Raw genomic sequence first — 12,348 nt, 5'->3', positions numbered from 1 at the left:
TTCTTATTTGTGACAGGAGCCTCCATGCAATTCATAATTCATTATGCACATGGCAGAAATCAGAATTATAACTTCAAGTTACAGAATAACTGTATAATCTAGTAGCAGTATTTATGTAACCACAGTGGTCTAAGACAATATTCTTTAGAGATCTTTCATTAGACCAGCTGATACAGTTAGAAGAGATGGCATACAAGTCCTTCTTCTGAGACAGATGCAGTAAGGAACCTCTGTAAAGTTTCACATACACAGGGTTTTTTTGCTATCATCCGGCATCAATGAGGTCAAAACTCAGCTCAGCTTAAGTTCCATGGTTCCATGTTCCAAGTTCTGCCCTATCAGAAGTATACACTCCAGTGCTTCTACCCATAGTGACTTTCCTGTAGAACAAAACATCCAAGATGACCTGACAAAATCCTTGCTGGCATTCATACTTCTGATGCTACAGAGAAGTGGACTCAAATGGAGAAAAAGGCAGGCAAAAGATGACTTCATGCACAGAAACAGGTGTTCTGAAAGAGGGCAAGAGAGATTCCGCTCTCCTAAAAATGCCAACAATATATACCACTAGATAAGCAGAATTTTGTCTAAATGTTTCCCAGCAGGTATTCACTGCCCTTTATTTATTTTGATGCAAAGCATGCATGCCATCTTTTTCAAGAAAAGGGAGAACGGCCTCAGTACAGTCAGGCTAGCTAGGAGACAGTCTCAGACTCCTGCAGCAGAGGCTACTGAAGCAGAGCCACAGATGCCCGCAAGCTGCCACCAACTGTTCAAGCCACTACACTCAATGTATGAAGCTGTTATCTCCAAAGAATGCCACAGCAGAACAAAACCACAGGTAGCCATACTTGCTCCATTTCACACATCTTTAGGGAGTAAGTGTCCAAACCCAGCATGATGTACCCCCACACACTACTGCCTCTGAGGAAGTACTAGAGATCTGTTTTAAACTCAGGAGCAAATTTTATATTAAATTACAAGAGAGTGGGTACGTGCAATTTCCTGTGAGGAATTTTGGGGTTTTGCTAAACAGACAGGAAAAATCATCAAGATATTTCCTGTCACAATCTGGCGGCATACATCCAGGACTACACAGAGGTCTTAAAGGTAGGGCATTAATTACCACAAGTTAAAAATCTTCTTGGCTGTATGTATTGAAGTTGTCAATTCACGAGCCTTTCAAATTTATAATGCGTGTAAAAACAACAATGGATGGGGAGGTGCAGAAGGAAGTGGTGATGTTAAATAGTACTGAAACGCACTCAAGTAACTTTGAAGACAAAAGTTCTTTGCTCACCCACACAAACAAAACAGTCTAGAATGGGGCAAACAGGACTGTCCTCTTGACAACCTCCATGTGGATGTGTCAGCCACAGCAGTCATGCATCTGGCTGTTTCGTATCAGAAACTGGGTACTGAGCTCACTCAGCCTTGTTCAGGGAGTGACCTTGTTGACTAAAACGCCACCCAGTACCTGCTGCTATTTTGCTCAGGGCAGCAGGCATATGTTCACTCAACTGAAGCAAAACCAGTAATTCATTTTGCACAGGCCCAGCAAAAAGTAGACACAAGGCTGCATTCATACCCACACACTCAAAGCAGAAAGCTCTAGTTTCACATTACTGAACTCCCCGAGACTAGCTGTCCTCCACCACCAATTCATGACATGGACCCTAATATCAGGTATCTTTGTCCTCCAACAATCAGCACAAGGCTTCAAGCCCAAAGCTCTTCATCACATTAACCCTGTCAACGTGAGTTTGACACCTAAGGAAAGAGGTAGAAGAAAAGAACACTTAACCTACCATCAGTCTTCTCAACAGGCCTTTAATACATTTAATGCACACAGGTCCTAAGACAAGCATCCTAAGCAGGTCCAGCATGTGTCATTGCTAGATTTTCTATGAGCCCATGGCCCCCTCTCCACACACCCAGGTGCCCCAGGCACCATTTTTTCTTCTTACTCCCCCTCCTGCGCATCCAAGGTCAAAAAAGACCTTATGCCACCAGGCCAAGATGAAAAAAATCATCAGCATGAAGTAAGTGCTCTTCATCGCTATGCCATTCACAGAATCTGCAGCTTGGGCTCTCACCTCCTCCCTGCCAAAAGCTCCCATTTTGGACTGCAAGCAAGATCCTACAGCAACCAGGCAACCCTGATACTGGAGGATTACTGCTGACCCCAGACTGTCACTCATTCATTCACACTGGACTTTGGCCAAACCCACATATGCAAAGTGACTTCACACCCCTTTGCACCAAAACCAGAAGTGCAACAAAAGAAGAAAATACAGAAGAAAGAGAAGCCAGAAAGTTACTTTGATGGCATACACATGTTGCATGAAAGCACTGTAAGGGGACTAGTTTCTTATTCTGGGTAGGAATTGCTAAAGCAAGGAAAGGACCCACCTTACAAGTCTGGGTACAGAAGTGCCCAGATGCACAAAGAGGTAAGCATCTCTCCACAGCTTCAGACAGGGAGAAAAATCTCTATATATACATACAAACCAAACGCTCACTGCTCACACCAACAGGAGGATCAGTGAGAAATACTTTAAATCACCTTTAACAGCTCCTTTCCAACTAGCTTTGGCCTATCTCTGTTGTTCCTTATAGGTTTATGAGACAAAGTCTGGAACAGGCACATTCCCTGTACCCTCTGGTCATGAGCAGGAGACAAGGGTACTGTCTGAAGTCTCATTTGTTCTTCAGCTATTTTGGAAGGACATCCCCACCCAGTAACTCTATTCACAGTACTGCAGCCTCCCCCTTGCCCCTCCCTTTCAGACTCAAAAGGCAGACACCAGCATCAATTCAAATGCCACAGCATACCCTGCAGCCACACACATCACACTTCAGTCCTCGTTTTAAACTCTGCAGGAGTCTACAATTAGATATTCCATTTACCTGCCAGTGGTAAGCAGAAAACTTTACTTAGAAAACTAGGGTATTTCAAGATTTGCTTGCAGAACTTCGACAAACTTGTGTTTTTTACCAAGGCTGGTTTTTGATGATAACTGCCCCAACGCCACCACCTCATGCAGACACACCTTTAACTCATTCTTCCATTTTAAACAAGCTATTCCCCCATTTCCCTTTCTCTCTGGGAAGTGTGTCCTGCTCCAGGAATCTCTCCTCACCTTCCTTCCCCCATCTCTAATTTCTAGCAACAGCCACACTTCTGTGCCCATTGACTCCTGCCTATATATGCTATTTTCTTATTTTTTTTAATAAATAATAAACCTACAAACCTAGGGATGTCAGCAGTTTTGCAACTATCGACAGGTGCCTATCAATACAGATGCCAGCAACCAGGGCTTAGTCAATAGCTTTAGTGTCCATTCAACCCTGCTTTGTGATATACATGGAAGAACCAGGCTTACCTTGCTACCTCTCACCTCCAGACAATCACAGAGTGATTTTGTCTCTGATAAGCTGTCATGCTCTTTACTTTCTCACTGATGAAGCCTGCTCCAAGCAGTTTAGCTGTCTAAGACAAAAGGTACAGCATGCCTTGTCTAGAACCAAACAAGGTTGATGCAATAGCCTTATTACTCTGCATTAATTTAAATCTCCATATGAACTGAATATGAACAAGCACACTCTACATACAACATAAAGGCGCTTTACATAGACATAAATTCCATCCACTGACACCACCTCCCAATACACAGTATGTCACTGGGCTTCTAAAGAACATAACGCTTCTTTTGGGAGATGGTGGACGTTGTAACATCTGGGTAAATATTACAAGTGGTGCTCTGAAAGCACAAAATAGTTTATGGCAAAAAGCAAAGGAAGATGCATCACCTCTGCCACCCTCTAGCACTCGGAAGAGGATTAGAGTACAGACTAACACCTCACTGCTTATTCTAACAGTTTCCAATAACAAATAATTGCTTGTTTTCACCTCAGTATTACTTGCTGTATTCAAGCACAAATGAATATATGTACTGATTAGACATACGTTTCTGGAAAAAGGGTATTGAAACAAATGATTGTTCACAAATTATGTGAATTCTGAATTTTTCTCAAAATGATGATGTTTGGTACCCTGAAAATTTAGGAAGCGTCCTCTACTAGTTCAGCATCTGTTTTGTATTTAGAAGCTATTCTTTGCAAATGCAGGGGTCACACTGCTTTTAAAGCAGCTCCTGCCAATTCTCTTTTGCAGGGCAGATTTAATAGCAAATTCCATTGCCACAGGATTCACTGTGTAATAATGAGGGGTAGTGTGTCAATAGATGAAACTGAACACATCAATAAGAAGCTGGCAGAGGTCCCCGTGGATGCCTCTCTTGCAACAATCATTTTAATGCGAGTAGGAGAACAATGCTGTTACAGCCTGCTCAAAGATTCCCCACAGCCACATTGCATCAAAGACCGACTGAAACACCATGCTAAATCTCTGCAGTTGGAGCTAGCAATGTAACACGCATGGAAACAAAGTCCTTCACATTGGCAATTTTTCTTTTTAAGACTGGCAAACCTAAGCAGAGCTAACTTTTGTCAGAACCGGACTCTCACTAACCAACATGACCCAAAGTAATGGTTCCACCAAACTCTTTTTAACTGATACTGATACAGCAAGAAGAGAGTGACTCAAATAGCATGAAAGCATGCAAACTGCAGTCACGAAGCAAGCACTAAGCAGCATAGCTAAACCACACCTTTAAGAAAGTCGGCAGAAAGGCAAGTCCAGACTAATCAAGCCTGTTAAACAAAAAGAGTGGCATAAATTCTTTAGTTCTTGACTTTTTTTTTTTTTTTAGAGAGAGAAAGAGAGAGCAACTATAGCAGCAGGAGCTGTTTTACAGCCAGCATGAAGTAAAGGACAATGGGGGACACCTAGAAAAAAGCCAGAGAGAAGAACTGAAGCCAGAAAACAAAAGTTAAAAATCACACAAAGTTTACATTGATTTTTTTTTTCAAAGCCAAATATAAGATGATAGATATACTTTGTGTGCTACAAGCAACATACTCTCACAGCAGATATGATCAGCAATCGACACAGACCAGCACATGGCTCCAGCATTGGCTAATTTTGCAGAAAGAGGAGAAAGAAAAAAACAACAAAAAAACCAACCCACCCAAAAAACAACTTTGCAATACATTTATGGAAGTCTGAAACTGGAAGAAAAAGGAGGCTTCCACTTCTCCACCCCCAATTCCAGCTGTAATCCTTTGACACCTTAAAAGCAATGACAGAGTGCTTTCTCTAGGGACCTGAGAATAATTACCTACCAAGTATTTACAAACTGATGCTTTTCCAAGTCTTATAATGTGGCCAAATTTGGACATTTTTCATAAGAACAGCAAAAGCCACATTCTTGTTGCAAAGTTAACTCTCCAGCCAAATTTCCATATTTTGCTCTAAAGCACAGAGGTGCTAGAACTTCACAGCTTAGCAGCTGAGATTATTATTTGTTCAAGAATGAGGCAGGAGAATTGGCCAGAACATGTGAGAATTAAAAAGAAAAAAAAAAAAGCCGCTTCTCCCTGCTCCCTCCCCAAGTGTACAGCTGGAAATACTGGAGGGTTTTTGGTGGTTTTTTTGGGGGGTGGGCGGTGGAGATGGCACAGATTTCCCAGAAGAAAACATTAACCCGTGGTAGACACTCAGCCCAGAAAATTTCAGCATGAATGCCTAAAGTCTTGCAGAATAATAAACAACTTAAGAGATGGCCCTAATAACAAATAGTACCAAGCAGACACTACAGGCATTTCTGGCAGCCCTGCCTATCAGCAGCTGTGACAGCTTGCCTGGGAGCTCCAGTCTTTAATTAGTTCTCATTCCTGAAGTTCAGAAGTCAATTAATTCCAAAAAAACATCTTCAGATCATTTTTTAAAGGAAATCCTGTCCAGGACTCAGCGTCTTATTTACCTATTCATCCCATAGCTCAGCTAACAGTTCAGATCCTTCAGCACATCCATGCAAATTCCACCTGGCCATAAAGATTATCAGTAGTCAAACACTTCAGCTTGCTTCAGCAATTCTTCATATTTCTGCAGCAGTATTTTGCCATTGCTGCATACAAGAGATATTGTTCTCCAGGCTGCTTCGTCAAACCCTGTCACACAAAACTTTCCCTGCAACTTGCCTCATCTAGTGTAATGAAAAGGACCACTGACTGCAACACTCTACCACAAGTTTCAAATAGTCCCCCTGGCAATTAGATCAACTCAAATCTACCAGCATTACCATACTGCTTTATAACTTTACAAGGCTCAACAAAGGCATTTAGCTACACTGGTTCTACCTTCTGTCTAGCTCACTTTAAACTTAGTCAGTTAAGTTTAAAGTTGATAATGGTTCCACTGGAAACCTAGCTTTGAAAGTTCCTCCAACTCCAGGGAAAGAGATCATCCTTTTTTCTGTCTCAGACTTCAATTAGAAGAAATCAGTTAGGCTTTACAATTATGAAAGCTTACATGTAAATGAATAAGCCAGTTTCTGATATGAAACTCAAAAAACTAAGCAACTTTTAAAAGTTCCATAACTTCTGTCTTGCTTCTTATCTTATTTTAGATATGCTGATGATCTGGAAAGACATTATTCAAGGCTTTTGGCATCTGAGCAGCTATTTTTCAGAGCATCCTATCCCCAAAACAGTTTGGTTTGAAACTGATTTTATATCTTTGTCCCTTGCAAAACCTAATGCATAAGGTGTATTAAAAGTTTATCTTATTTTTAAAACCTTTCTTACCAGGTATTCAAGCCTTGGAAGAAAGCTACAGTTTGAGGTTTTCTAAAGAATAAACTGGAAAAAAAAAAAAAAAAAAAAAGACAGTTGGAGAACTTAGTACCTCATTGGTATAAGCTCATTCCTTCCTTAGGACAGGAGATACAACCCAGACAAAAGCCACCTATGTTACAGTCTCTCCCTGTCTTGTTTAATCCAGTTTTGGGGTACCTTATTCAGGTTAGGAACTAAGGTGCTGCAGGAAACTGTTTATTATTCTTGGACAGAAATTGAAACACTGGTATCCCTACACGATTCCACCTTACAGGTATCTAGAAAACAGATTTTATCACTTACTACTGCAGATCTTCTAAGAAAGCAGAATGTCTAGCAGGACCCTGGGAAGTAACTGCAAGATAGCCAATAAAAGTCAAAAGCAAAGTATTAAAAAGATATTTTTCTTTGCATTACGATACAGATTCTTACTTTATGCTCCACTTAATATCTTGCTTTCAAAACCACTAGAGACCTTAACAGACACTGACATAACCCCTACTTTGACCCAACTCACCTTAGTAATGTTTTCCTCAAGTTCTTTCCAACTTCCAAGTGATTGATTTCTATACATAATCAGAAAGAATTCACATTTTCAGATAACGTGTCCATCTCCCTTCCTTCTAAAACACAAAACTACACACACAGCCCAAAAAAAGCCCAAACCAACAATGAAAGGCATCTAAAAAACAGAGAATTGAAACATTCGCTTTCTAAAAGTATCTTACTGAGATATGTAACCATTTCCCTACTAAAAAAAATCCAGGTCTGTTTTGCAGGTAAGTGTTTGACAAGGATTACGGAGACTAGGAAAAAAAAAAAAAAGCAACAACTTAACCCAACAACAAAAACCAACCACACAAAAACATATCAACCCATAAATTTATTAGATGTGAAAACTGAAATCTCAAATGTCCCTGAATGTTTGCTTATATAGCTAGACGGATGGATATATATATTATTTCTTAAGTACATTCCCCTCTAATCAAGCATGTGGCTGCATTTTTAAATGACCCCTACTGCTTACTTCAAATCTTGTTCAGGCAGGTTTATACCTCAGTTCAGGGATTAGAGCCAAATACAACAGAGACTACCTAAAGAGAGCAAGCTGTTGCTATGTTGAAACGTAGCAATCGAGAAACCTGGAGAATAAGGTCGAAGAATTTCAGAAAAAGGACCCGGACTCCCTAAAAAGAAGTCCTGGATGGGAACCTACAAAGACACAAGACAGCCAGAGAAGGTGACTAAGCTATCGTTTGCCAACCCAAAAGAACACAGGATGTAAATGAACAAAACACTCGCTACACTGCTTGCCCTTCGATTCCCACATCTTCCCACAGCCTACACACTAAGAAAATATATCAGCATGGCAAAATCACACAGAAAGCACCTCCTCCTCAGCAACACCACCTGCCCTTCAGTGCCTCACCAACCCAGTTCCAACGCTCACTACGTGCTTCTACTGCCTCAGCAGTCTGCAGCTGCTAAGACCAGGACAGGCTTGTCGGTATTTCCCCTTTGGGAGCCTTTTTAACCACCTCTAAAGCTACAGAGATAGGCAGGCCTAGCTATCAGCTCCTTCTGCGAGTACCAGTGAGGATCTGAGCCTGCCTTCTTCCAACAGCAGGCAAGCAAAGGCCACCAGCACCAGCCCTGGGCTCTTTGGTAGGTGAGCAGGCACCAGCAAGGGAACAGGAAGCAGAATCCACTCTAACACACCTTGAACGCTCTGTGGGCAGTCATCCTTACATCATCTCCCTGCCCTAAACCTTGAGGCTCTCCCATTTTCTAATACTTTCACTTTAGCTGTAAATGCAGGGAAAGATTAAAGCATACTTTTCCTTGAAGTTCATGATCACAATAACTTACACTAATTACCAAAAGCTTTCTATTGCAGAGCTTGAATTAAACCTTGATTCAAATGACTAATTGTTGTAGCTTCTGAGGAAAAGAAAAAAAAAAAACACAATAAAGAATTTCAGATATGAGTTGTAGGAAACAACTCTATTCATGCATACACAAGGCTCCTGGGGATCTGGCATGCTGGAATTGACTTTCATCACAGCGGACAGCAAGTGTCACACAGGTCTAAACAGCGGTAAGAAAAAGGCCATCTCTGGGAAACCCATCATCAATGGTTTTCCCCCCAGGATCTACTGAGTGCCTGCTCTCCTCAAGCCCCATAGCACTCAAACAAAAACCATCTTTTTTCAGATACACTGAAATTCTTACCTTGAATCTCAAACAAGAACCAGGGGGAAAAAAAAAAAAAAATCCAGGAGCTGCAAGGCTTGCTGTTTACTTTACAGTCTGAGCCCTGGTAACCACCAGACACCTGTTTTGTTTTTTAGATGTCTTCTCCCAGGAGGGATGTTTTGGTTTCCAGAGCATTTCACAGGTCGATTGGGCAGACTGACTGCAGAATGAAATCACACACAGAAGAGGCAATGGCAGTGCAAAATACCCTCATGCTGCCCTCTCTTCTCAGGATCTAACTACACCAGAGGAGGAAAGGAAAGAGAGGCTAGAACAAGTCTTAATCTCAGGATCAACAATCTCCTTACCAAACAGTTTATAACTGTACTGGATCCAGGAGAAAGGATGAGAAAACATTCATATTTGTCGCAGCCAAATACTTCAGCCATTTGCATCCTTTTGCTGCGTTGTTTCGTAAAGATCTGAACAAAATAATCAAGTCTAAGTACACGCAAAGGATGAACTCTTCTATGCTTCAACTCCTTCCCTCCACCTCCCTCATACCAGAATTCCTCAACACTTGCAGCACATTAGTTAACAAAAAGCCTCAACCTGTCTCTCTATTAAAGAGCTGCTAGAAAACACATGTTCACAGAAGCATAGTTTTCCCATCCAGAGTGAGAGGAACACCACCTTCCCAACCTCTTAACACCTGGACTATCTCATAGAAGCTACCAAGTAATGGTATCAGAAGATAACCATACCGCAACACACACCACGAGTAAAACTGAAAAGTTGAGGGTTTTTTTTTTCTTGCATACAAAAGCAGTTTCAATTTCAACAGCACCATTCCAATTAAAAAAAAAAAATCCCCAAAAGGCAACTCAGAACATCCAAACAAACCATATCATGGACAGTGGCCAGATAATCTGTACATGCACATTTTAAATTCTTCTAATTATTTCGTCTGGAATTCATCCTTCACAATTTTTACTTTTTGCTGCATGACCTTGAGTATCTGAGAGTCCCGATTTTCCGCTTGTCCTACTAAACCATTCTCTTGAAAAATTTTATTCCCTTTCTGTTTCTAAACACAAACACTAAAGGTGTTCTCTCTGGTTCTTCACTGTTTCCCCAGCTGGCAGAATGCCTATATTGTTAAGATAAACGACATGACTAACCACAGCTGCAAGTAAGAGAAAGCACAGTGGACACCTTTGTGTGGTAGGATCTTGACTTGTAGATAGACACCCCTCTGCCCCGATTGCCTCACTGCCTGCAAGTAGCCTCAGGAAAGAGATTGGGACCAGCCCAGGTTTAGGAAGCTGACTTTTTAACTGTAACTATCTGCTCTGCAGACCTGGCTATGAAAGATTCAACAGCGAAACCATGAGGAAAGTGCTCTGGCAGACTTTTAAAAAAGAATTAGTCATAGCAATGTCAAAAGTACAAGCACAAACTAAGTCAGCAAATAAAGTTTTGTTTAAAGAAGAGCGTTGCAGCGTGGGGTTGGGGCACTGTTTAGTTACTCACTCCTTCCACCCCAAATCTAGAAAAGGCTCCTACTTACCACCTGCCATTAGTCAAGCATTCTGAATCAAGAACTGCATGTAGTAATTTGTGGGGCATGCTTGCTCACCACCACCTAAAGTCCTCCTCACTGCCCAGAGCTGACAGAGAACGTCTTAAATACTACACATAACTATCTCACCTTAACAATCTTCTTATTCTCTAGTTAAACTCACTGCTACTTCAGTAACACTGTTAGTAACAATGCTAACGTTTAATAATTGTTGTCCAATGTTGAAGAAAGAAAAAGAAAAAAAAAAGGCAAAAAACCAAAACCCACCACCCACCCTTTTCTGTAGTTCTTGCTACAGTCTTATTTCTGTATGCCGACTGCCTGGCATTGACACCAATAAGGAACAATGCCACATGTTAAGCTCACGACAGCTACACAATTATGTGAACACGGCATAAAACATCACCTACACAATCGTTCCTCATCTTTTAGCACCAGAACTTCACGGCAGAGGCAGCAAACCCCGAGAGCCAGGACGGGAGGGCGGCAGGAGAAGTACCGCTTCCCCTACAACACCTGTGTGCCCGGAGAGCCCCGGGTTTCTGTCGCCGACAGGCGAGGCTGCGGGGGGCCCCTCCTGCAGCCTCCCTCGTGAGGATAAGCAGGGGAAGGATCACCCCCCCCCCAACTCCCCCCTCGGCCCCGAAACGAGTCACTTCACCCTCTGCCAGGTGACATTTCGCTGCCCGCACCTCAGAGCGGCCGCAGCCCACGCGCCAGGTCGTGCGAGAGCGGCTACCGCTACGCCCGTCACGTTACCCCGGCCGCCCGTGGAAGCTCCTCTCCCCGCGGGACCACGCCACGCTGCACACACCCCCACCCGCCCCATCTCGGAGGGGGCCCCTTAAAGTTTCGGGGAGATACCCGGCAGCAATCCGCGCCCCGGCCCTTGGAGGGAGCAGCGGAGGCCGGGGGAGGCGGGGGAGGCCGCGGAGCCGTTAGGGCCGTTAACGCCCGCGGGCGGGCCGGGAAACGGCGAGGGCGGCGGCGGCCCGGCCAGACGGGGTACGGCAGAGCCCGGCGGGCAGGCGGCGGCGCTGCCCGGTCCCCCCCGCCCCTCGGAGAGCAGCGCCCCGGCTGGGCTCCGCCGCGCCTCAAGCGGGCACGGCGCGGCGGGCAATCCCTCCCCGCTGAGGGGGTTCGCGCCCACGGGCCCGGCTCTCCCTCGCTACCTGCGGGAGAGGTGGCCGAGCTCGGCCTGGCCCGGTCCCCCCCTCCGGCCGCCCTCCCCACTGCCCCTAGCCGCGCACCCCGCGGGGCTCACCGAACAGCAGCAGGAGAAGGAGGAGAGGCAGGCAGGACGCCCTCTCCCCGCGGTGCCCCATGCTGGCAGGACTGCGCGGGTGCCTCTCCCTACGCGAGGGGGATCACCGGCGCGCACGCACGCTCGCCTCGCCTCGCCTCGCCCGAAGACCGGCGGCAGAACGCTCCTCGGCCGGCCGCTCCTGCCTCCCGCTGCCCTGCGAGCACACGGAGCCGCCCGCCCGCCCCGACCGGCCGCGCCGCGCGGCGCAGCCAACCACAGAGACAAACTTTCCCCAGCGCCCGCCCCCGCGCGCCCCCGCCCGCAGGTAGCGGGGGCGGTGCGGGGGTCCGGCCCGGCCCGGCCCCCACCCCCTGAAAGGGGAGGGGTGGGGAGGAGAGCGGCCGCCGCCGCTAGCCGCCGGGCTGGGATCCCCTCGTGGAGCGGGGCTGTGGGGAGGGCGGTGTCTACCCCCGCCGCTCCCGGGGCCGCCCCGCACGCGTGGCCTGGGAAAGCCCCGGTGCCCGGGCGGGGGCCGTTGGGCCGGGGAACGGCCGTTGGGCCCTGCGGGCGCGCGGGGCCGCCA

General features: G+C 45.2%; 1 protein-coding gene across 1 annotated transcript in view; it reads right to left on the bottom strand.

Annotated features, from left to right (window-relative positions):
- Positions 1 to 11,844, bottom strand: part of PTGFRN (prostaglandin F2 receptor inhibitor) — a gene marked incomplete at both ends in the record, with an annotated part of 68,324 nt that extends 56,480 nt beyond the window's left edge. The window contains one exon of the mRNA XM_082488777.1: positions 11,784 to 11,844. Coding sequence (XP_082344903.1) covers positions 11,784 to 11,844 — 61 coding nt within the window. The remainder of the gene's footprint in view (positions 1 to 11,783) is intronic.
- Between the last annotated feature and the right edge of the window lie 504 nt (positions 11,845 to 12,348).

The sequence above is a fragment of the Vanellus vanellus genome (assembly GCF_965231255.1).
Source record: "Vanellus vanellus genome assembly, chromosome: 1".
In the NCBI taxonomy this organism is placed as follows: Eukaryota; Metazoa; Chordata; class Aves; order Charadriiformes; family Charadriidae; genus Vanellus; species Vanellus vanellus.
Note: the sequence above shows the minus strand (reverse complement) of the source record. Positions and strands in the feature narration are given on the sequence as shown.